Source organism: Pan troglodytes, chromosome 12, assembly GCF_028858775.2.
Source record: "Pan troglodytes isolate AG18354 chromosome 12, NHGRI_mPanTro3-v2.0_pri, whole genome shotgun sequence".
Classification (NCBI taxonomy): domain Eukaryota; kingdom Metazoa; phylum Chordata; class Mammalia; order Primates; family Hominidae; genus Pan; species Pan troglodytes.
Genome location: NC_072410.2, coordinates 21,665,936 through 21,690,804, shown reverse-complemented (window position 1 = coordinate 21,690,804; position 24,869 = coordinate 21,665,936). Strand labels below are relative to the sequence as shown.

General features: G+C 43.5%; 2 protein-coding genes and 1 long non-coding RNA gene across 7 annotated transcripts in view; 1 reads left to right on the top strand and 2 right to left on the bottom strand.

Annotated features, from left to right (window-relative positions):
* Window positions 1-3,513: 3,513 nt before the first annotated feature.
* LOC112208199 (uncharacterized) lies at window positions 3,514-7,007 on the bottom strand. 2 transcript variants are annotated; one of them, XR_010149066.1, is made up of 3 exons: window positions 6,920-7,007; window positions 3,930-3,992; window positions 3,514-3,537 (listed from the first exon to the last, which is right to left on the bottom strand). It is a non-coding gene; the product is annotated as an uncharacterized LOC112208199 (long non-coding RNA). The 2 variants fall into 2 exon arrangements; XR_010149065.1 differs by having other exon boundaries at window positions 3,515-3,537; window positions 6,849-6,930.
* Window positions 7,008-7,224: 217 nt separating this feature from the next.
* Window positions 7,225-24,319, top strand: CNOT11 (CCR4-NOT transcription complex subunit 11). 2 transcript variants are annotated; one of them, XM_003309155.4, is made up of 7 exons: window positions 7,226-7,842; window positions 11,845-12,009; window positions 16,567-16,719; window positions 18,873-19,075; window positions 20,702-20,904; window positions 23,048-23,144; window positions 23,223-24,319. In XM_003309155.4, exons 1-7 carry the CDS (start codon window positions 7,329-7,331, stop codon window positions 23,418-23,420), a joined length of 1,533 nt encoding a protein of 510 aa, XP_003309203.2. In that variant the 5' UTR covers window positions 7,226-7,328; the 3' UTR covers window positions 23,421-24,319. The 2 variants fall into 2 exon arrangements, with proteins under 2 accessions (XP_016804616.1, XP_003309203.2); XM_016949127.3 differs by lacking the exon at window positions 11,845-12,009 and having other exon boundaries at window positions 7,225-7,842.
* The window catches only part of RNF149 (ring finger protein 149), a 54,434-nt gene continuing 37,669 nt past the window's right edge, over window positions 8,105-24,869 (bottom strand). For 2 of the 3 annotated variants that reach the window (XR_010149061.1, XR_010149060.1), the window contains exons 8-13: window positions 15,256-15,564; window positions 14,383-14,697; window positions 13,938-14,077; window positions 11,854-11,973; window positions 10,970-11,111; window positions 8,105-8,315 (exon numbers count right to left, since the gene is read on the bottom strand). Coding sequence is in view for 1 of the 3 variants with exons in the window: in XM_016949129.4 (XP_016804618.2) it covers window positions 15,534-15,564 (31 nt within the window). In the remaining 2 variants the exon portion in view is untranslated. Of the gene's footprint in view, window positions 8,316-10,969; window positions 11,112-11,853; window positions 11,974-13,937; window positions 14,078-14,382; window positions 14,698-15,255; window positions 15,565-24,869 lie in introns of those variants that run through there. The other variant, XM_016949129.4, reaches the window with a different exon arrangement.

Genomic DNA, 24,869 nt, shown 5'->3' with positions numbered 1-24,869 from the left:
GAGAATTGCTTGAACCTGGAAAGTGGAGGTTGCAGTGAGCTGAGATGGTACCCCTGCACTCCAGCCTGGGTGACAAAGCAAGACTGCCTCAAAAAAACAAAAACAAAAACATACGTCATGGTTTAGAGTGCTAAACCTGTTCAAGTCGTTCCTGGACCAAACTGAGGGTCAGGCTGCTATTTCTTGTGGCCCAATAATGAGAGGCAGATGAACTGGGTAGGAAGACAGTTTTTATTTCTGCAACCAGTTACAGGGTGAAGGCCTGGAAATTATCACCAGACCAACTCAAAATTACAAAGTTTTCTAGAGCTTATATACCTTGTAAGCTATAAGTCTACATGTAAGTGTGCATTCATCTAATGACATAAGTGATTAACTTCTTTTAATCTATAACTAAGGTCTGAGTCCTGAAGACCTTCCTCTGGAGCCTGAGTAAATTTACTTAATCTAAATCCGTCCAGGTGCTGGGGTGATTACCCTTATCTTGCCTCCTGCTAAATCATGGAGGTTTGGGGAGTTCCTTCAGACCCCCAATAAACTTGTTTGTGGAGGACTGGGGGAGTTTCTTCAGACCCCCCCAAAAAAATTCGTTTAATCCTAAATGGGTCCTGTTAAGAATTCCTTCATTATTTTGTCATGCTTTAAAAGCCAGGACAGGCCTAGGCAAAACTCTTGTGGGCTTCTGTTACATTCCAGCGTTTGTACAAGGACACTGGCTTTTTTAGCTTTTAATATTTAACTTAGGTCCAGCGCAGTGGCTCATACCTGTAATCCCAGCACTTTGAGAGGCCACGGTGGGTGGATCACGAGGTCAAGAGATTGAGACCATCCTGGCCAACATGGTGAAACCCGGTCTCTACTAAAAATACAAAAATTAGCTGGGTGTGGTGGTGTGTGCCTGTAGTCTTAGCTACTCAGGATGCTGAGGCAGGAGAATTGCTTGAACCCCAGAGGCGGAGGTTGCCGTGAGCCGAGATCATGCCACTGCACTCCAGCTTGGTGACAGAGCAAGACTCCATCTCAAAAAAAAAAAAAAAAAATTTTAACTGACCACTCAGTACTGAAACAGTTGTTTTGGAGGCCTGCATTAGCGAGACCTGGCCTGCCACAAAATGACTAAGAGGAAATGGAAAATAACATTCCCTGAATGCCTACTATGTGTACAACTCTACTTATGTATCTTGCTTAATTTTTATGATGATTCCATGAGGGAGTTTTTTTTTGTTCATTTTTTTCAGTGATTGTCCAATCCTGCAGACCATGAAGTAGATTTTAATTCTCATTTTAGAAATGAGGAAAGTAAGGCTCAGAGAGCTTATTCAAATTTCCTGAAGATACATAGCTAATAAATGATAGAATTAGAATCTGAACCTAGGTCTACCTGACTGCAAAGCCCATGTTTTGTGGAAAACTCTCCTCTTTATTCTTTTTATTAATTTCATAAAATTAATCTCAATTGACATTTGATCAGCATCTCTGTGGGTTACTGAAGAGAAGTTATAAGTTGTCAAGCCTCTGCTTTGCAGTGAGAAAATATGGGTAGGATTTGAATGAGATAAGAATGGGATGCTTGGCCGGGCACGGTGGCTCATGCCTGTAATCCCAGCACTTTGGGAGGCCGAGGCGGGTGGATCACGAGGTCAGGAGATCGAGACCATCCTGGCCAACATGGTGAAACCCCATCTCTACTAAAAAAATACAAAAAATTAGCCGGGCCTGGTGGCGGGTGCCTGTAGTCCCAGCTACTCAGGAGGCTGAGGCAGAATGGTGTGAACCCGGGAGGTGGAGATTGCAGTGGGCCAAGATTGGCCACTGCACTCCAGCCTGGGTGACAGAGCAAGACTCTGTCTCCAAAAAAAAAAAAAAAAAAAAGAATGGGATGCTTGCACAGTATTTTGTGGTTTTTAAATTTTTTTATTTTTTGTAGAGATGGGGGTCTTACTATGTTGCCCGGGCTGACAGTATCTTATTTACGCTGCTAAGGGAATATTTTTGTCTCCCTTTTTAACAGCAGGGTATCCTAGGAGAATCTTTTGAAATTGAGCTCAGTCCTGAGGTCTGAACTTTTCCTATTGTTAGTCACCTTCAAACCAAGTGATTTGTTACCAGTTAAAGGTTATGTTATTTAGAAGGCTTTACTCGATTTTTATTTATTTTATTTTTGAGATAGAGTCTTGCTCTGTCATCCAGGCTGGCGTGCAGTGGTGTGATCTTGACTCACTGCAACCTCTGCCTCCCAGGTTCAAGCGATTCTCCTCCCTCAGCCTCCCGAGTAGCTGGGATTACGGGAATGTGCCACCACACCCGGCTAATTTTTGTATTTTTAGTAGAGATGGGGTTTTGCCACGTTGGCCAGGCTGGTATTTATTTATTTGAGTTGGAGTTTCGCTCTTGTTGCCCAGGCTGGAGTGCAATGGCACCATCTTGGCTCACTGTAACCTTCACCTCCTGGGTTCAAGTGATCCTCCTGCCTCAGCCTCCCGAGTAGCTGAAATTACAGGTGCCTGCCATGCTCAGCTAATTTTTTGTATTCTTTAGTAGAGCTCGGGTTTCACCATGTTGACCAGGCTGGTCTCAAACTCCTGACCTCAGGTGACCCACCCGCCTCAGCCTCCCGAAGTGCTGGGATTACAGGCGTGAGCCACCACTCCCGGCCTGGATCTTTAGAAAAGGACGTGATGGGGAGGGTTAGTGAAGAAGTGGGGCAACAAGAATGTAGACTGCAGTGTGGAAAGGCAGGACCAGTAGATGCTTGGAGAGCAGTTGGGGGGAAAAAAGAGTGATCATTACAATTAATAGCAGTAGCTTTGCTTCAGTTATAACTTAAGGAAAAAGGCTAAGGGGCCTATATTTTTTGCTCCAGATCCAGTGATTTAATTTTGAGAAGCAAGATCCAGTGATTGAACTCATGCAAGGGGATGACCTGGGGCCTGTGAAGAGTCAGGTTGCAGTTTCCATTGTATTCAGGAAAACCAGAAAAATAAATACAACTTTTGGAAGAAACTTTAAGTTTTCTCCCATTCACATTTAACCCTAGGGGTCTCACACTTCTGGAACTGCTTAGTGTCACGTATGTCCATATAAACCACCTAAACAGGCTTTGTGTGAGCAACAAGGCTGTTTATTCACTTGGGTGCAAGTGGGATGAGTCCGAAAAGAGTCAGCGAAGGGAGATAGGAAAGGGGCAGCTTTATAGGGCTTGGGTAGGCAGTGGAAAGTTACAGTTAAAGGTGGTTATCTATCGTCAGCAGAGGAGGGGGTCACAAGGTGCATGGTGGGGAGATCATAAAACTCATTGTCCAGAAGAAGAATGTCATGAGGTCAATTGATTAGTTGGGGCAGGGCAGGAGCAAGTCATAATGGTAGAATGCCATAAGGTGGATTAATTAGTTAAGGCAGGATCTGGCTGTTTCACTTCTTTTGTGGTTTTTTGGCTGCTCCAGACTTCTTGGCTCCTGCAGGCCATCTGGACGTGCAGGTCACAGGGGTTACAATGGATGAGCTTCGGCTCAGAGGCCTGACATTCCTGTCTTTTTACTTATAAAATATAAAGTTATAAGAAAAGATAAAACATAAGTTTTTACTGGGGATTATTGGGGTAGGGGTTATGTTAATCAGGGCTGCTTCTGGCATGACTTAGGGGTGACGTGGACACCTAAAGAAAGTTTAATTTTATAGTGAGTTGGTCTAGAAAGTTTTTAGGTACAATTCTGTGTGGCTAACAAGGCACCAGTTAGCATATTTTGAGCTTGAAATTGTCCTAATAAATTCTCTAAAAACAGCAAATAAGCATAATAGCGTTAAGGTAGGTGTCAGTGAGTTTTTAGGCCAAGGTAGTAATAATGTTTTAGGTACCAAAGCCTTTTGTCCCCATTTTCCATCATATGAATAGGATTCCCTGTTATTTAGGCAATGATCTATTATATTACCCTTTTCCTATAGGTGTGAGTGGTGGTCCAGATGGAGAAGTTCAATAGTTCTGATTGCAGATCCTATGCAGGAGAGATAATAAATAATCTTTGTCACCTGGGTTAAGCTAAGGCTGGCAAAGAGACAAATGTCCCAAGCCTTCTAACAACCAACGGTATCGTTTATGTTGTCCTGGATGCTGGTCTGGTTGCCAAATATGGGGAAGGAAATGAGGGGCTATAGGAGGCAAGCCAGAGGCTTATATCCTACGTGGTAATGGTCATGAAGGGAAAAGAGAAAAGAAGCAAAAAGCAGCCCAAGAAATCACTTATTTTCTAACAAAGAGCAGCCTGAAAGATAGAGCTGCAGACATAAATAAGGAAGCTGGAAGCTTGCACAGGGTGATGCCAGCAGCCACACAGACAGAGCAACCTGGGGCCATGCATGTCCACCATGGGGGCTCCACCTTCCCTTTTTTGTTAGCAGGTACACAGTAGGAAAGAGATCAGTCACAAGAATAGCTACCTGCCTGCATAATAAAAGACTGGGGTGGGGGCTGCCAGAGATTCACACTCTATGCAGATGGCACACCTAGTCCTAACCGGTTTTCTTTTTGAGACAGAGTCTCTATCACCCAGACTGGAGTGCAGCAGCACGATTCTCGGCTCACTGCAACCTCTGCCTCCAGGGTTTAAATGATTCTCCTGTCTCAGCCTCCCAATTACCTGCGATTACAGGTGCCCACCACCACACCTGGCTAATTTTTTTTGTATTTTTAGTACAGACGGGTTTTCTCCATGTTGGTTAGGCTGGTCTTGAACTCTCGACCTCGATGATCCACCCGCCTCGGCTTCCCATGTTTTTTTTTTTTAAGATGAAATAAAATGTTCAAATAGTTTTGAAACATCTTGGAAAAAACCCACACAGCATTAGTATTACTACATTAATAACTGGCAATTGGTATAATTACTACTATTAAATAGTATTAGAACTGCAGGAAAATTACAATAACAAATAGACCCATAGACCACCCAATGTAAAATGGCTTGCACAAAATACAGTTTATTATAATAACAAAAAATTTTTTTTGAGACAGTCTCGCTCTTTCGCCCAGCCTGGAGTGCAGTGGTGAGATCTCCGCTCACTGCAACCTCCATCTCCCAGGTTCAAGCCATTCTTCTGCCTCATCCTCCCAAGTAGCTGGGATTACAGGCATGAGCCACCATGCTCGGCCAATTTTTATATTTTTAGTAGAGACGGGGTTTCACCACGGCCAGGCTGGTCTCAAACTCCTGGCCTCAAGTGATCCACCTGCCTCGGTCTCCTAAAGTGCTGGGATTACAGGCGTAAGCCACCGTGGCCAGGCCCTATAATAAAAAATTTATGAGAGTACTTTTGAGCTAATTTGAATCAGTTCCCCAAGTTACCACATTATATCTGCTGCTGTTAGGAACGTTAATTGGCAGGATCCTTCTGAAGTGCAATTTAGCAGTAAATTGAAGAAGCCTTTAAAATTCAGTAGATATCACACCTGTTGACCCAGCAATTTCTCTTCCTTAAATTTTTCTTAAGAATTGAGGTAGCAAACCAAATATTACACTTCTAAGTGGGAGCTAAGTTATGAGGATGCAAAGACATAAGAATGATATAATGGACTTTGAGGACTCTGGGGTGGGAGGGGGTATACGTGGGACAGGGCTGAGGGATAAAAGACTATATTTTGGGTACTGTCACGCGCGTCCGTGTGGAGACCACCAAACAGGCTCTGTGTGAGCAATAAAGCTTTTTAATCACCTGGGTGCAGGCGGGCTGAGTCTGAAAAGAGTCAGGGAAGTGAGATAGGGGTGGGGCCATCTTATAGGATTTGGGTGGGTAGTGGAAAATTACAGTCAAAGGGGGTTGTTCTCTGGCAGGCCGGGGCGGGGGTCATAAGGTGCTCAGCGGGGGAGCTTCTGAGCCAGGAGAAAGGATTTCACAAGGTAATGTCATCAGTTAAGGCAGGAACCAGCCATTTGCACTTCTTTTGTGATTCTTCAGTTACTTCAGGCCATGTGGATGTATATGTGCAGGCTTGGGCTCAGAGGCCTGACAGGTACAGCGTACACTGCTCTGGTGACGGGTGCACCAAAGTCTCAGAAATCACCACTAAAAACGTATCCATGTAACCAAAAACCACCTGTACCCCCAAAACTACTGAAATACAAGTTTCAAAAAGATGAAAAAAATTTTTTTTACATAAAATATCTTTCTCCCCAAAAACACACAAAATAAAAATATGTTTTAAAAAAGAATTGAGGTGGCTCTTAACTAGATAATTAGAATCGCTGGTGGTAATCACTGGCGAAATACGCGTACGTTTCTGTAGGTTTAGGGACCGGGCAAGTCTGGGAAATGCCACCTGGTGGTTCTCAGCCCAGACTACACCTCAGGCTCACCTGAAGAGGTGGGGTTTATTAATAGCTCAATCAGCATCTCTGGGGGTGGGACCAGGTATTTGTAACGTCTCCCCGTGAGTTTCTAATGCACAGCTAAGTGCCCAGGATAGGCGCCCTAGGGCAATCTAAGTAAAACGTGGCACAGCAAACAATTTTGTAAATGAATATTAACTGAAGACATGTTCTCGAAATCGTGTTAAGAGAAAAAACCATGTACAAAAAAGCTCATAGTGCAGTATGATTCCATTTCTGCAATGAGTGTAAGACTAGAAATTAACGGTGGTTATGAGAAATGCGTGGTATATTTGCATTTACTATATTAAAAAAAAAATGTTTCTGAGACAGCGCCCGGGCTGCAGTGCAGTGGTGATCACAGCTCACTGCAGCCTGGGACTCCCGGGCTCAAGCGACCCTCCCGCCTAGGACTCTCAAAGTGCTGGGATTACAGGCACGCGTCACCACGCCCGGCCTGCATTTACAATACTTTTTACGACGAATACTTACGGATGTTATATTAAGAAAACAGTTAACATCTGAGGTGCATTCTTCCAAATAATAACGTAGACAGCACTTACTGGGACCGTCTGGCACCAGGAACTGTCCTGGGGACCGCCAAAGGGCGGCTTAACCTCGCAGCTGCGCAGACGCATGCGGACCCCGGGCTCTCCTGCCCCGGGACCTCGGCAGACCTAACCCTGAACGCCACCAGCCCGACCTCGCCCCGCCCCTCCCCTCCCTTCCCGGGCCCCGCCCCCGCTTCCTGCCAATTCGCCCCGCCTACCCCGCGTCTCCGCATCCTCTTCCTGGCTTCGCTCCATCAGCCTCGCTTTTGCTGGGCGCTGTCCCTCTCCGCGGCGGTCTGGTTTCCCCGACGTGTTTTGTTTGCGACGCTGTCGTGTAACAGCGCGCTTTACGGCCGCGGGGACGGAGCGTGCCGGCGCCAGGGCCCCTCGGGCCGGGAAGAGGGGAAGGGGAGCGAGGTTGATGCCCGGCGGAGGGGCGAGCGCGGCGTCTGGCCGGCTTCTCACCGCCGCGGAGCAAAGAGGGTCCCGGGAAGCGGCAGGGTCGGCGTCCAGGAGCGGCTTCGGGGGCTCCGGCGGCGGCAGAGGCGGAGCAAGCGGCCCCGGGTCCGGGAGCGGAGGCCCGGGGGGCCCCGCGGGCAGGATGAGCTTGACCCCGAAGGAGCTCTCGAGCCTGCTGAGCATCATATCGGAGGAGGCGGGCGGCGGCAGCACCTTCGAGGGCCTGTCCACCGCCTTCCACCACTACTTCAGCAAGGCCGACCACTTCCGCCTGGGCTCGGTGCTCGTCATGCTGCTCCAGCAGCCCGACCTGCTGCCCAGCGCGGCGCAGCGCCTCACGGCGCTCTACCTGCTCTGGGAGATGTACCGCACCGAGCCGCTGGCCGCCAACCCCTTCGCCGCCAGCTTCGCGCACCTGCTCAACCCCGCGCCGCCCGCCCGCGGCGGCCAGGAACCCGACCGCCCTCCGCTCTCAGGTACCTCCTGAAGCCAGCTGTGCCGTGTGGATAGCGTTAGATTCCGCAGCTTTCCACCTGCGCTGCTGGGAACTCACTTGAAAGGGAAATTAACTATCCCTGTGAAATGATCATCCTCTTTTTCCGCCTCCCTCTGCGTTCCCACGCCCCTCACTCCCTCCCCGCCTTAACTCTAAAGAATGGAGAGGTGGTAGCTTAATTGCAAGTTCGCGACACCGAAAATGATTTCTCTATACACCCCATCACATCATACAGCTCAGTGTAGGTCTTGACATGTTTAGTGTCTCAAATACGGTTCGTTCTTCGAAAACCCGTCTGTGGTGTGTGAAGTTAAAACCAATGATAAGACTGGATCTGTCCCCGGTTTTTAGTCTCAAAGGAGTACGTGGAAGTCAGTATTAAGAAGCTGAAGAAGTTGGTGGGCGGAAATACACATGAAACACCGTAAAGACTTTGCAGCCGCCTTTCTTAGCCTGTTAGGGATGGGGGCAGAGGATAGAAAGTCTCAAATTGATGATCTCGCGGTTAGAAACACATGACTTACTGGACATTATGTAAAGTGCATACGTGGTATACATTACGTAAAATGTATTTGGCATTGGTGAGATCAAACTAGTAGGTTAGATGCGAGGCTGCATTTTTTTTTGTTTTTAAGCTCAAGCAGGTGATGCTTTATGTGGATTTGCTTTGCGAGAAGACTTGCAGTCAGAAAACAAGAAAAATGGCATGGTGACAAGGGGACCTGAAGGATTTAGGAACCAGTGTAGTGGAGGAAGCACATAGAGATAGGAAACAGCTTGATCTTACATTCCTTAACCAGTATAGGTAGGGCCTGCTATACAGTGAGTCAAGGCTAAGGCAGTAGATTTTGAAGTAACACCAGGAGTTTGTTTTTATGGTACAGGAGGGCTGCATTTCTAGTTAGTGTTCCTGCCGGGCACCCCATCAGGATCTTCTGATAGGTGTCCTGTAGTGCCCTTATCTAAGAAGGGCAACCCTTTGTATTGGCCTGAGATGCCTTTAGGGTACAGGTACTTAACCTGCTTCTAAGAAGCTTGTGACTGCCCAGAAAGTGAATGTAACACAGGTTTGTGGTCAAAACTCACCACCTAGGCCTGGCTAGGTGGCTCACGCCTATAATCCCAGCACTTTTGGAGGCCGAAGTGGTGGAGGTTTTGGGGTGGGAATTGCTTGAGGCCAGGAGTTTGAAACCATCCTGGGCAACATAGTAAGATCCTGTCTTTACAAAGCAATAAAAAAATTGCTGGGCATGGGGTGGCTCACACCTGTAGTCCCAGCTGCTCAGGAGTTTGAGGCAGGAGGATCACTTGAGCCTAGGAGTTTGAGGCTGCCGTGAGTTAGGGTGACAGCTTCTAAACACACACACACACACACACACACAGACAACTACCACCCTAGGGTGCTTGTATTAGAGGATTGGGACACTGTGGGATTTAGATCAGAGGGCCCTTTGAATTTTGAAGAACAAGTGAGGCAAAGAAACCATGACTTATGTAATGTCATTCTCATGTACAGTGAATCTAAACCCACACCTAGTCCGTAGACCGCATTGTACACACAGATTTGCCATAGGTGGGATGGCAGTCACCAGAGAAGGAATCCATGGATGGATTATATTTAACCGTTTTGTGCCTCAGATTCCTCATCTGTAAAATGCAAATAGTAACAATCCCCAGCTGGTAGAGTTGTTACAAAGAATAAAAGTACCTGTGAGTGTTACCCACTATTATACCATTATTAAAGTAAGTAGGGATGGTGTGTAGATAACATAGAAGAGAAAACATCAGTGCCTACACTCCACTCCCAGAGCTGCTGATATTGTATGTTTAGGGTAAGACATTTAGTGGGTATGTCTTCAGAATGCTTTTCAGATGACTCTGAACAGGGGCAGGGCTGCGATTGTGTAATGCTGGGTAGTTCAGAGGAAGGAACGACCACCTGTGGAGCTGGAGAAATTCTCAGGAGTGATATTTTTTGCTGGATATTGATTAGGGATGCAGGTGGGAGGGCAGGAGTAGCTCTGCCAGGTATTATTAAACAACTGGGTGTAAGGCCGGGTGTGGTAGCTCATGCCTGCAATCCCAGCACTTTGGGAGGCCAAGGCAGGCAGATCACTTGAGGCCAGGAGTTGGAAGCCAGCCTGGCCAACATGACGAAACCCCATCTCTACCAAAAATACAAAAATTAGCCCAGCATGATGGTGCACTCCTGTAATCCCAGCTACTCAGGAGTCTGAGGCAGGAGAATTGCTTGAACCTGGGAGGCGGAGGCTGTAGTGAGCTGAGATCGCGCCACTGCACTCCAGCCTGAGCAACAGAGTGAGACTGCCTCAAAAAAAAAAAAAAAAAAAAAATAGTGTAGAAGTTGAGGGATTTTGTGCAACCAGGGTGTAGGGTACATGGATGGGAGAGAAGGTCAAGAAGTGAGATTAGGAAGGTGTGGTGGGACCAGATTATGAAGGGTCTTGTAATGGTGTAGAAATCTGGGTTTAATTCTGTGTACACAGGTTAAGTAATGTGATCAGATTTGTACTCTAGAGATATAACTAAATGGTAAGAGGAAGTGTGGACTATGGGTGGTGGGTGAGCAGGGGTCAAAACTGGGAGCTGGGGAAGTCAGTAGAGGGGGCAGGAGTAGTCCCAGTAAGAGAGGCGTGGGGACTACAGCTGAGGGAATGCAGCCTGGTGACATTTCTGCAGTGGGAGAGATGAGGCTTCATGAGCAATTAAACATGGGACAAAAGGGAAGGAACATTCAGCCTTGTGGGAATTTGTAGCTGCATTGTGTGTTGAATCAGGTAGTGTATTTGGATAGCTGCTGGTTGCTCTTCTATTTATTCAACTTCTACACAGTGGAAACGGAGAAGAAAGAAAAGCATTTCCGAGCACTATAGTGTTGTCTGTTTTTGTTTGCATATATAAGCTTTAGCCTTTGCAGGAATTGAGGCACTTTAGAAAATGCAGTTATTGGGCCAGGCGTGGTGGCTCACGCCTGTAATCCCAGCACTTTGGGAGGCCGAGGTGGGTGGATCTCGAGGTCAGGAGATCAAGACCATCCTGGCTAACACGGTGAAACCCTGTCTTTACTAAAAAGTACAAAAAATTACCTGGGCGTGGTGGCGGGCGCCTGTAGTCCCAGCTACTCGGGAGCCAGAGGCAGGAGAATGGCGTGAACCCGGGAGGCAGAGCTTGCAGTGAGCCGAGATTGCACCACTGCACTCCAGCCTGGGCGACAGAGCGAGATTCCATCTCAAAAAAAAAAAGAAAAGAAAATGAAGTTACTAATGTGAGAGTTAAAGAGGAAAGAAACACCAGGCGGGGCACGGTGACTCATGCCTGTAATCCCAGCACTTTGGGAGGCTGAGGCGAGTGGATCACCTGAGGTCAGGAGTTCAAGACCAGCCTGGCCAACATGGTGAAACCCCGACTCGACTAAAAATACAAACATTAGCTAGGCATGGTGGCAGGTGCCTGTAATCCCAGCTACTTGGGAGGCTGAGGCAGGAGAATCTCTTGAACCCGGGAGGCGGAGGTTGCAGTGAGCCAAGATCATGCCATCACACTGCAGCCTGGGAGACAAGAGTGAGACTTCATCTCAAAAAAAAAAAAAAGCCACAAAACGCAGCTTGGCAGTCAAAGACAGATTTTCTTTAGTTAGAACCTGAGAAGCACTCCTGGCGGATGTAAAACCTGTCTTTGACTGCCAGGCTGCGTTTTGTGTTTCTTTCCTCTTTCTTTAACTCTTACAATTAACAAGTACAAAAACCTTAAGTTTCATTTGTAGGGCCACAGATCATAGAATTTCAAATGACATATTACATAGTTTGTAAATGTATATATTTGGTTGACTGAAACTTAATCATAATTTAGTTCTTAAAACTATGTGGCTTGAAGTGGCAAGTAGCAAGTACTGATTTTACCAGATTCAAGTTGATTTTTAAAAGTAACCATTGGAGAAATCGTTATACATTTTTGTTTGCAGGATTTTTACCTCCTATAACTCCACCAGAAAAGTTTTTTCTTTCCCAGCTGATGCTGGCACCCCCACGGGAACTCTTCAAAAAGACGCCTCGCCAGATTGCACTGATGGACGTTGGAAACATGGGCCAGTCTGTGGACATTAGTGGGCTTCAGTTAGCCTTGGCCGGTAAGGAGGAATCAGTGTTTTGGGCATTTCTGTGTGGTAATATTAGGCCTCTCTTGTTGAGGACTCTACTAAAATGATGTTTTTTGTAACTGCTAAAAGGTTAGTATCATCCATTTTAAAAAGTAGTTTTAGTACTGGATCTTAAATGGAAGTCTTGGCTGGGCACGGTGGCTCACACCTGTAATCCTAGCACTTTGGGAGGCTGAGGTGGGCAGATCATTTGAGGTCAGGAGTTTGAGACTAGCCTGGCCAGCATGGTGAAACCCTGTCTCTACTAAATATACAAAAAATTAGCCAGACTTGGTGGTGCAGCACGCCTGTAATCCCAGCTACTCAGGAGGCTGAGACAGGAGAATAGCTTGAACCCGGGAGGTGGAGGTTGCAGTGAGCTGAGAACAAACCACTGCACTCCAGCCTGGGCTACAGTGAGACTCCATCTCAATAAATAAATAAATAAATAAATAAATGGAACTCTTTAAATTTTTGGATGCTAATAGCATGTAAATTCATTTGGAGTTTTCACTTGAATTGATTGCTTTTTCTGTTTTAGAAGAAAGCTGGATAAAATTTAGTGGGTTTTTTTTTTAAGTTTTGATTGGAAGACTTACTATTTGTTAAAATGTCAATACTACCCAAAACAATCAACAGATTTGGTGCAATTCCTGTCAAAATTCCAACAGTGTTTTTTGCAGAAATAGAAAAATCCGGCCAGTCACAGTGGCTCACACCTGTAATTGGGAGGCTGAGGCACAAGAATCACTTGAACCTGGGAGGTGGAGGTTGCAGTGAGCTGAGATTGTGCAACTGCACTTCAGCCTGGGTGACAGGGCGAGAGTCTGTCTCAAAAAAAAAAAAAAGAAAAATCCATCTTTAAACCGAAGAAAGGCTGGCATAGTAGCTCATGCCTGTAATCTTTGGGAGAGGCCAAAGTGGGAGGATCGTTTGAGGGCAGGAGTTCAAGACTAGCCTGGGCAACATAAGGAAACTTTGTCTCTGCAAATAATTAAAAACAGCCGGGCATGGTGGTGCATGCCTGTGGTCTCAATTACTTGGGAGGCTTAAGTGGGAGAATCACTTGAGCCTGGGAGATCGAGGCTGCAGTGAGTTGTGATTGCGCCACTGCACTCCAGCCTGCACAATATCGTGAGACCTGTCTCAGGGGACGCTGAATAGCCAAAACCCAATGTTCTCTTGGCATCCTTGTTGAAAATCATTTGCCCATATATGCAAGGGTTTATTTCTGGGCTTTCTATTCCATTCTATTTGTCTATATGTCTGTCTTTCTGCCAGTACCACACTGTTTTGATTACTGTAGCTTTGTACTAAGTTTTGAAATCGGGAGGTATGAGACTTTCAACTTTGTTCTCGTTCAGGATTGTTCTGGCACATTCTGTGTTAAACCTGTAAGCAAATGAATGAGTGCTCTTGAAGTAAACAGTGTGTCCTGACAGAAAATAATGGGAGAAGGAGAACTGGTGGTCAGAGAGAGGCTCTCTGAGTTCTGAAGGAGTAGAGGAGGCACTTTGGGCTTGCCTGCTGTAAGCATTCATTTTCTCACTTGAGAGCAACTCAACAGGGAAATTGTAATATGTAGCTGGGTTTGTGAACCCTTGACTTTGTAATTAAGTAAGCTGAAGTATTTTGACAATGCCCCATCCTTCTTAGACTTCATAAACCTGTGACATTTGGCTTCTGATATAAGGTGACATGTTGCGGTAAACAGCTTTTCCTTTGCAACATTGTGAACCTTTAAACTATTGGGTATTAACAATATAACAATGGGGCCAGGCACAATGGCGCATACCTATAATCCCAGCAGTTTGGGAGGCCAAGGCATGAGAATCACTTGAGCCCAGGAGTTTAAAACCAGCCTGGGCAACATAGGGAGACCCTGTCTCTACAAAAGTAATTAAAAAAATAAAAATTACCTGGGTATGGTGGTGTGTGCACTTGTGGTCCCGGCTACCCAGGAGGCTGACATAAGAGGATCGCTTGATCCTGAGAGGTCAAGGCTACAATAAGCCATGATTGCACTACTGCACTCCAGCCTGGGCAACAGAGTGAGACCCTGTTACAAAAGCAGAGACAAGAACAATGTAACAATGGTTATGTTCTGAAACCAAAAGAAATCTTTTTAAGACTTTTTAAGGTTGTACTAGTAAGTACAAAAGTACTAGCCACTAGTGCCAGATATAATTTAATAGAAATAAAATGATTACTTTTATTTATTCCTGACAAACACCAAAGATACTTTGAAAACTGGATACAGAAGTGATGTATTCTGATGGTTCTAGCTTAGTATTTATTATAATATTTATTTATAGGATTTAAATAGTTTTTTTTAATCATAATAAAGTGAGAATCACATCTGACCTTCCTTTTAACTTGGGATGCCTTGAGTAGCCGTAAGAAAGTTGTGAAGTATATCACGTGGAGGAAGGATCACATGTCTAGAGTAAGGGCTGAGAAGCCTGGCCGAGTGGCTAAGCTTGCTGCCTGCCGTCCTCTACCCAGATTGCAGATGTCCGGATCCATTCCTCTTCACAAGTGTAAAGAAAAGCAAGCATGCCTCCACTCTGGAGCTAGCCACCCAGAGCTTCTCTCTGGAGGTCTAAAATTCAGATGTCTTCCAGTGGCATCCGTGGACCAAAGGTGTATTTTTGGATGATGCAGTTTGTGTTTTCTTAACTTTAAAAAAACAAGTAGACAAGTTAAACATAAGTGACTACAAGGGGTGAAGTTTTACCCTAACAATGAGTTTTCATTTCAGAGGTTTTTGTTTTTCTTTATGATTTATTCCTGATAAACACCTACCACTTACTAGTTTACCAAACAGCTGGCCAATTTATCTTTTTTTTTTTTTTTCACATTTTGATTGATAGTATGTTATCTAACTTTTTGTACTTCAACAATCTGAGATTTTTTTAAATGGCATTACAGGATAATTTGAGCATTTCTCCTAATAAGTGAATCAGAAAAGATGCTATATGTCTAAGGCATCTTTTCATATGTCTCTGGCCATTTTTCCATTGGGTTGATGGTCTTTTATTGATTTGTATAGTTCTTTAATCAGGAATTTAGCCCCGTGTTTTTAAAATTACACAATCTGAAGTGAAACATGCATTCACTTTTTAAAGGAATTATAATTAAGTGAACCTGTAGCAACCTGCCATCCAAGTTAAGAAAGAGAATATTTTCAGGGCCTACAGGCTCCCTGTTTCTCCCAGTGGCTGCCTCATCACTAACCTGATTTTTGTGATAATCATCCTCAATTTGCTTCCCTCCTGTGCCTGCCTATAGTTTCACTTTGCATGCCCTTGAACTTTATACATGTGGAATCGTACTGCATTTATTCTCTTGTGCCTTCCTTCTGTTGGGGGTTGACAGATGAGTCCATGCTGATGGCGTGTAACTGCAGTGGCTGCCCTTCATTGCTGCTGTGGTACCTTCACACTGTGGAGTACCAAGTTCTGTGTCCATTCTGTTGTTGATGGACATAATACTGCTGTGAACATTCTTGCACATTATTCTGGGGCGCGTGTGAAAGTGTGTCTCCTAGATGGAAAGAATGCACATGTAAACATTATAAAGAAACATCAAATTATTTTCCAAAGTTGCTTTGCCATTTTTCACTCCTGTAGCACCATGCAAGTTACCTTACATCCTCTTCGGCATTTGATAATGTCAAGTTTATACATTTTTGCCAATCTGGTGGGTATGTTATAGTATCTTGTGTTTTAACTGGGTTTTCCCTAGTTCCTAATGGGATTAAATATCTTTTCAGATTTTTTTGGCCATTCAAGCTTTTTAAATAAAATCCTTATTAAAGTTACTAGTCCATTTTTTCCTGTTGGGTTCTTTCTTTCTTTCTTTTTTTTTTTTTTGAGATGGAGTCTCACTCTGTCGCCAGGCTGGAGTGCAGTGGCACGATCTTGGCTCACTGCAAGCTCCGCCTCCTGGGTTCATGCCATTCTCCTGCCTCAGCCTCCCGAGTAGCTGGGACTACAGGCACCTGCCACCATGCCCGGCTAATTTTTTGTATTTTTTTAGTAGAGACAGGGTTTCACCGTGTTAGCCAGGATGGTCTCGATCTCCTGACCTCGTGATCTGCCTGCCTCGGCCTCCCAAAGTGCTGGAATTACAGGCATGAGCCACCGCGCCTGGTGGGTTCTTTCTTTTTTTAAAACATTGATTTAAAAATATATGTACAGTAAGTCATCACTTAACATCACTGACGGGTTGTTGGAAACTGCAGATTTAAGTGAAGTGATGTACAGCAGGTCCTTGAATAACACTGTTTCATCAACATTGTTTTATTATAACATTGATAAAAATAGTTGTTTTGTTACACGTCACTTCACTTAGTGGCAGATTCCAAGAACCTTTCAACAACGTTAAGTGAGGACCTGCTATACGTACAGACATACACACATTTTCTCTCTCTCTCTGAATCTGGCCCTTTGTTTTTCTCTGTTACAGATAGCTTGCCTCAGTTGGTAGCTTGTCTTTTCTCTCTCCTCATGATGTCCATAATTTTAAAATGTCTCCTATTTCCAGAACGCCAATCTGAATTGCCAACGCAAAGCAAAGCGAGCTTCCCCAGTATTCTCAGTGACCCAGACCCGGATTCTTCTAATTCTGGATTTGACAGCTCAGTTGCCTCTCAGATCACAGAAGCTTTAGTCAGCGGACCAAAGCCACCTATTGAAAGTAGGTACATATAAATTAATTTATACTCTTTGTTTTATTCTGTCAGCAGGATCCTCTAGGACTTTTCAGTTTCTGAGACATCATTTTATTTTTATTATGACTTAAATTGTAATTTAGTGTGAATCTTTCTAGTGTAGTGAGTGTCTAGAACATAGTAGAGATGTTCAGTGACAGTTAATTTCTTCTTTAAGAAAAATGCATGCCAAGTTGTTTGTTGCACGTCTGTCCTATGCATACCTAAAGATACAGGCTGGGCGCAGTGGCTCACACCTGCAATCCCAGCATTTTGGGAGGCCGAGGCAGGTGGATCACTTGAGGGTCAGGAGTTCTAGACCAGCCTGGCCAACATGGTGAAACCCCATCTCTACTAAAAATAAAAAATTAGCCGAGTGTAGTGGCATGCGCCTGTAGTCCCAGCTACTTGGGAGGCTGAGTCAGGAGAATTGCTGAGGCAGAAGTTGCAGGAGCCGAGATCGAACCACTGCACTCCAGCCTGGGTGACAGAGTGAGATTCTGTCTCAAAAAGGAAAAAAAAAAAAATACAGATTCTCATTTTACTGAAATGAGTCTTTTTGTAGCAGCTCATTATCTTTTTGTTTTATACCTCTTAAATCTTCTTATTGCTATCATTTCCTTTTCCATTTTAAAGTTTTTCTTATAAACTCCTAATTTACTTTAATTCAAAGAAAACACTTGTAGAATTTGAAATAATATAGCTGCATTTTTTGGGGATTTCTTTAAGAGATGGAGTCTTGCTATGATGCCCAGGCTGGACTCAATCCCTTGAGGCTCAGGGGATCCTCCTACCTCAGACTCCCACATAGTTGGAATTACAGGCATGCACCACTCTACCTGGCATCTGTTTTATAGGCTTCTGTGTGCTTTGAATTATGAAGGCAAGCTTTCTGCTTTGGGATGAGAACATGTTTACCAGATGATAGTGTAGTATCACCATGAGTTTGAAGTTCACACAGTGACTTTTGTACCATTTGGTTTACAGTAGATCTTTGACATACATAGGTTTAATATTTGAAGTTTCTGCTAGTCACAAGTGTGACTGAAATGTCCATGGCATGTAATGGCTTCTTTTAAATATTTGCTCGGGCAGAACTCTAAATTGCATAGGTCACCAGGAAGATATATGAAAAGCAGATCACTCATAATAAGTGGGTCTAGCCAAACACCAGGTGTCCCCACCTCGCAAGAACTCTCTATCACATAAGTAGTATTTCTCATAAATTGTTAAAAACTTTATTTTTATAAGTGGTTGAAGGGAGATTCAGATGCTAGTCCTGGTGAGGTAAGTGAAGAGGCAGTGGAGATGTTTAAGATAAAGTGATGATTTTTAACTAAAAAATATTTTCTGTAAACTCAACAGTAGACTCTCAAATTTGGCAGGGCTAGGATCCATGACAGGAATAAGCCACTCCTGCCCTATGTGGAAACTATGTGAGATGTGAAATTGGTTCAGCAGAAGTCCTAGCCAGCATTTAGTTCAGTGGGTTTGTAACTCAGGGATGAATCTTGTTTTATAAAATAGTTGAGTTGAACCACTTCATTTTCCTTTTGTACTTTTATTGTTTTCTGAAAATGAATATAGTATTTGTGAATTTAGGGATTCGTGACGGTTTCCACATTCGTTTCGAAATATCAAAAGGCAACCATACTTTTCCTCCTGCTGTTTCATCGCCACATAATTTGTTACTTCAGTTATAAGATGCAAAGATAAAACTAGTACAAATCATAGTGGCAGCTGAACAAATAGTGGTAACTAAGAATAGGATGTGTGAGGGCATAGTATTTCGTTTTTTCATCAGAAGACTTCACCCGTTTAGGAGTCGTGCCCTTTTGCTGTTGAGTGGCCATGCTCAAGTGCAGCATGGGCAGATCACGGCCAGGCTTTCCTCACTTATGCAAAGTGAATAGATTGTTCTCTGGCATCATGCTGGCATAGTGTTCTTTCATTGTCTTGTTTGCATTCTGACTGAAACCCTGACTTCCTGTGTCATTCCTGCTTCTGATTTTGAAGTATGAGAGTTCTAGTCACATCATCCTTATTAAGAGATTTCTTTGCATACTTTATTAAGTGAAATGTGTGAGATGTGTAGATGTTAGCTTCCTGATAGGAGCAACTATCACGGCTCTCATTACAGGCCATTTTCGACCAGAGTTTATTCGTCCACCGCCTCCACTCCACATTTGTGAGGATGAACTTGCTTGGCTAAACCCCACGGAGCCTGACCACGTGATCCAGTGGGATAAATCGATGTGTGTTAAGAATAGCACTGGTGTGGAGATCAAACGAATAATGGCCAAAGCCTTCAAAAGCCCCTTATCCTCTCCCCAACAAACACAGGTGTGTATTGATTGTAAGCATTTTCTTATCTTTTTTTTTAAATTTATTTTTAATTAAAAAAATTTGTTTTTGAGACAGAGTCTCACTCGGCTGCCCAGGGTGGAGTGCAGTGGCACGATCTCGGCTCACTGCAGCCTCTGCCTCCCGGGTTCAAGTGATACTTGTGCCTCAGCACCCCCAGCAGCTGAGACTACAGGCATGCACCACTATGCCCGGCTAATTTTTGTATTTTTATGAGATGGGGTTTTGCCATTGTTGGCCAGGCTGGTCTGGCTTCAAGTGATCTGCCAACCTTGGCCTTCCAAAGTGCTGGGATTACAGGTGTGAGCCACTGTACCCGGCCACTGTGAGCATTTTCTTATCTTTAATCCAACAAGAGTTTATTTTTTTGGGGGAAGTGGTAAGCAATAAACTAATCCTGTCACTGTGAGTGAGCAGTAGGAAGTTGCAAAGGTTTTTGGGTCTCTGAAGCTTTGTTCTACTCTTTGGTAATTTTGCTGTGGTGGGGCAAGAAGTCTGATGGCAAAAATGTTCTAACTTTTCTTTGTGATGTTTGTCCCTGGGAGAGGTGGGGTAGTGGGGGTGTCACTGCTGTGTACAGTGGGACACTACACAATGGTTACGTTTGAGCTGATGGTAACGCTTCTGATGGAAAGTGGAGTTACTGACAGGCTGTAGGGAGGAAAACAAGGCTGGGAAGGGGAACCCGCCCCCATCACACAGCTGGATCGTGGTGGATTTGAGATTAAAGTAGCCCCCACTGCCCGAGTGCGAGACTGGATGACTCTCCTCAGGAAAGGCAAGGCCACTCTTCTATTGGTTGGTGAATTTTATCCAGTTTGCACACTTTTGAGTTAGAACTTTTTAGGAGATGACCTCTCCTATCAAGTTTGCCACCAAAAATATCATTTTCAAAATGAAATAATAGCAATGTTTGTAGTTCGCTTTGCTCGCAAGACCATCCTGAAAACACAGTCCACTGTGGAACATATTAAGTAGACGGGGGAAAAAAAGCATAGGACATTTAAAGAGGAAGTGCTTACTTCATAGAAAAAGTCCTTTGAGGATACCTGTTTGAATTACAAAGTGTGGGTGTGACTTGAACTGTAAAGTTCTGCAAACTGATGACTCGCAGCAGGTCAGCTGTCCCGCTTCCCACTCCGGCTTCCCACTCCGCCCCCTTCTCAGGTATTTCTGGTCTCCACCTGGGTGGGGTGGGGCAGGACTGTTTCTTGGGAGAACTAGTTGGTCATTAAGATTATTTTTAGTTACAACAGATGACAGAAAAAAAAACCTGCAAAGGACTTGACATTGTTACAACCAGACAGTATTTTATCTGACCAGACAGTGTGGAGTCTGGTTTGATGTCCAGGAATAGGAATCACTAGCATATTTATAAACTGTCTTAGATGTGTTTGCATTTTAGTTTGTTCAAAATTAAAATGTAAATTTAGAAATGTGAAGACATCATGGGTTTGAAGGAAGAAATTTATGAAGTTGGTTCAATGCAGATAGTTTTGTAGCTTTTTGTATAAAATGCTTATTTCATATACATGGGAAAAAAAATTGACTCAAGACCCTCTTTCTCTCTCCCTCTCTCTCTCTTTAAAAATCTGGTGTATTTAGCTACTTGGTGAGTTGGAAAAAGACCCCAAACTTGTCTACCATATTGGCCTCACCCCAGCCAAACTTCCTGACCTTGTGGAAAACAACCCTTTAGTCGCTATAGAAATGTTGCTGAAATTAATGCAGTCAAGCCAGATCACTGAGTATTTCTCTGTCCTGGTCAATATGGACATGTCTTTACATTCAATGGAAGTTGTAAATCGGTAAGTTTCTAGATTTGATCAAATGTGTGGGGATACAGATTAGATGGCCAGGAAAGAAAAATTGTAACAGATTTTTGTCTTGATATTATTGGCATAAGATTAACTATTAAAGAAATAATGTAAGCCTTAGCATTCACTACATGTAAATTTAGCATGCGTTAATAAGAACTGAGGGTAGGATTTCAAACATATTTAGTGTTAGTAGAAGCATAAATGAAATTTAATTGCTGAAATTTATTTATTTTTTTGAGAGGGAGTCTCACTCTGTTGCCCAGGCTAGAGTGCAGTGGCGTGATCTCAGCTCACTGCAACCTCCACCCGCTGGGTTCAAGCAATTCTCCTGCCTTAGCCTCCCTAGTAGCTGGGATTACAGGTGTGTGCTACCACACCCGACTAATTTTTGTATTTTTAGTAGAGACGGGGTTTCGCCATGTTGGTCAGGCGGGTCTCAAACTTCTGACCTCAAGTGATCTGCCCACCTCAGCCTCCCAAGTGCAAGGATTACAGGCATGAGCCAGTGTGCCAGCCAATTGCTGAAATTTATTTCCCTATACATAGTCCTATCTTCTTTATCCCTATACAAATATAGATACTAATTTTTCTTAGTGACTAACAGCTGTAAGTGTGGAAAAATATGGACCTTAAGAGCTGAGAATCCTAGGAATGCTGTCCTAGCTTCCTCGTGCTCTTCTCCCAGCCTTTCTGACCCCCAGGCTCCTGACCCTGCCATCCTTGACTGTCAGGAAAACAGAACATCTTCCCTTCTAGATGTGTGCTGTACAGTGTTTGCATTTTAGAGTATTTTCCTTACAAATATCTTTTAGGTAAATTGTGAATTAGATGGGCTGGAGGGCTTAAGTTGTTTATGTGCAGGGTGGCCAGAGGTTCAGGTGTGCCTGAGAGTCCTGGTGGAGGCTTTGCATCCTGAGCTCCCTTTCACGTGGTATCCTGTTTTGGATGATAAATTATATGGTCCTCCTGTATGGGGAAATCCATTCTGAGTGCCAAGCAACTAAACTTCAGTGAGAGCATAGTTTTTGAACACCTGTTTGTAAGTTGGGGCTTTTTGAAAAATCTATGTGAAATTGAACTACAGAATGTGTCCTTTTTTCATCAACTATTGGGGGAAAAAAAGCCCAGCTGGAAGCCGAGGGAGTGGAAGTACGTGCATAGAAGGAGAGTGCGTTCTTTTAGCGGTAGCAGAGGGAGGAAATGTGAGGTTTCCAAATTAATTTTTAACTTTAACCGTGGTCACTGGCAAAACCGGCTAGCTGCTTGTTGAAAACGTGCTGCTGCACATCTCCCCCCTCCTTGTTCCAGTCTTTCCCCTACTGAGTGAAGACTCACTCTTTTCAGCGGCCCAGTTCTGTGCAGGTCCTCCGGATTGACCACGCTGAGTGTTCACTTCCCTTTCACCATATTCTTATAGCAGTTCTTGTCTCTACCAGACATTTGGCCCTGAGTCCAAGATGCAGAATCACTTACATCTTTTTATCAATGTGATTCTATCTGCTCAGTATCTTGGAATTCAAGGACAAGGTCCTGTTTGTTTTCCCCCGATACCTATCATAGTGCATCATCCTTAAACGTGAAACACGTTTTTTGGCGACGCACAAATCTCAAGAGACTGCAGCAGCTCATGACAGTGTCCTTGGAGCACTACATCCTCATGCCTTATTGAAAAAAGTTTTGAGGTCTGTTAAGTTTAGAAAAGGCAGCATATATTAATCTTCTTTTGGAAATTCATACTTTGAGTACGGAATTCCTGTTCCCACCCCACTCGTTTTTCTCGTTAAAACATTCCATGTAATCCTTTGGAAAATACTGGCTTTGGCCTTTATTATGACTCTAAATTCCAATAACAGACCATGACTTACGATTTAACCAAGAATACTCAGGGACAGGGCTCAAAAAAATAATTGCGATATGTAAATGGTAAGTAGAGACATTTTAAACAGTGTTATTTATGAGTAAGTAGGTATGGCTCTTAGGTTAATTTGCCCAAGTATATTTAAAACTAGGGAATTGGATATGTCAGAAAATTCCACCAGATGACCAAAGCAAATTTTGTATTTTATGGTTAACAGTGTTTCTCAATGTTAGCAAATGAAATTAATGGGCCAAATTTTCTTTTACGAAACAGACTAACTACAGCTGTTGATCTACCTCCTGAATTTATTCACCTTTATATATCAAATTGCATCTCTACTTGTGAACAGATTAAGGATAAATATATGCAGGTAATATAAATTTTTGTAAATTTTATAAATGCCTGCCAGGAAAATGAGCAGACTAACATTTTTTTTTTCCTTTTTCAGAATCGGTTGGTGCGTCTTGTGTGTGTGTTTCTCCAATCCTTGATCCGTAACAAAATTATTAATGTACAGGATTTGTTTATAGAAGTGCAGGCATTCTGTATTGAATTCAGTAGGATACGAGAAGCTGCTGGTCTTTTCCGGTTGTTGAAGACATTGGATACTGGGGAAACACCTTCTGAGACCAAAATGTCAAAATAATACCTCATCAGAACCATCCCGTCCATTCACTGTTCAGCTGTACTGTGGTTTAGTTTTTACACCGTTAAAACCCTGAGTGGATTGCTTGGTCTAAATGCATATAAACAGTACTTTATCTACTTAAAGCAAAGTTTTGCTTTCTTGAATGACTTTTTCCGTGAGATGAATTTTTGATAAGAACTAGGGAAAACATGTCTTTTAGGTGTCTTGCTGATGACTATCCATAGGAGGAATGGCTATCCCAAAAAAAGTTCCGCAAAAAAGTAGATGAGTTTCTTTTTTTTTTAAGCACTAAAGAACAAAATGCATTTTTCATTAATACAGGCTTCTGATGAACCAGGAATCCTGTTTTCGTAAAGTTCCAATGTTGATGAGAGTAAATTCTTAAGCATTTGTCCTAGAGGTGAAAGCAGCTGAATGTTTCTGAACCATCAAGAGGCAAACAGGAGTTTGGTTCTTGAACCTGCTTATGCACACAGCTCTTAACTCCTCATGAGGCACACAGCTCTTAACTCCTGATGAACCAAGGATTTACTTATAACTTTCTCCTTGTCATGGAGGCTTAATAGACAACAGAATAAATGCATTTCTTGGGCCTCTTATAAACTTGGGAATTCTTAGAAAGCTGCTTCTATTACCAGGCTGTAATAGCTGGTATAGTTTTTTTTTTTTTTTTCTCTTAAGATGTTCTTAGTCTGAGACAGCCATTTTTTTGTTTTAAGGAAAAATATCAGTCAGTGCTCTGGGAGGTAATTTCCTGTGGGGTCTGCACCCTCCTGTCTGGGTGGTGGATGTGGGTTTGAGAAGTAGGAGAGCAGGGTGGTACCGTGTGGGCTCTTACCCTTTATGTGATTTTGGACAACAGTGCCTTCCATTAAAGTTCTTTTTATCAACTGTTATCTGATGTATTTTTTACTTTAAGAAATCATGAGAAATTCCTTTTACTGAGGTATTTTCAAAGTATATTTACAGGGAGTTAATCTGTTCAACAGGAATTACTCTCTAACACCTTGAAAAAGTTAAAGGAAACCAAGCCTGTGATTTTTAAGATAAGTACAAGTTCCAGTCTTAAAGCTGGAGAAAGAGCAGTACTAAAGATTTATAATAAATTGTCTTAGTTTTTCTTACAAAAGAAATGTTTAAGAATGTTTGCTTAGAGGAAATAATGAACTAAGCCCATCTATCAGAGGAATGCCTTCGACAATTAAAATGATGGCAACAGAGATTTCTTTTTACACCTAAAAGCGAGCATCCCCGTTTTGCACATTAGCATTGGGAAAAGGACAGCTTATTACTGAAGTACTTTAGGAGTGGCAGTTTCAACAACCCAGCTTTAGGTTCTAGGACCTACAGGACCTACTGATTCTCTGGCATAATAAAACATTGAACTCACAGCCAACACCATCACTCATGCCAGAGTGAAGCTGATCTAACAGACACTTAGTCCAT

Bases quoted from the DNA above. Each gene is read 5' to 3' on its own strand.
- CNOT11 (XM_003309155.4), top strand. From the start codon at position 7,329: ATGCCCGGCGGAGGGGCGAGCGCGGCGTCTGGCCGGCTTCTCACCGCC. The intron at 7,843-11,844 runs GTACCTCCTGAA...TTTTGTTTGCAG, and splicing joins CGACCGCCCTCCGCTCTCAG to GATTTTTACCTCCTATAACT. The intron at 20,905-23,047 runs GTAAGTTTCTAG...TTTACGAAACAG, and splicing joins TCAATGGAAGTTGTAAATCG to ACTAACTACAGCTGTTGATC.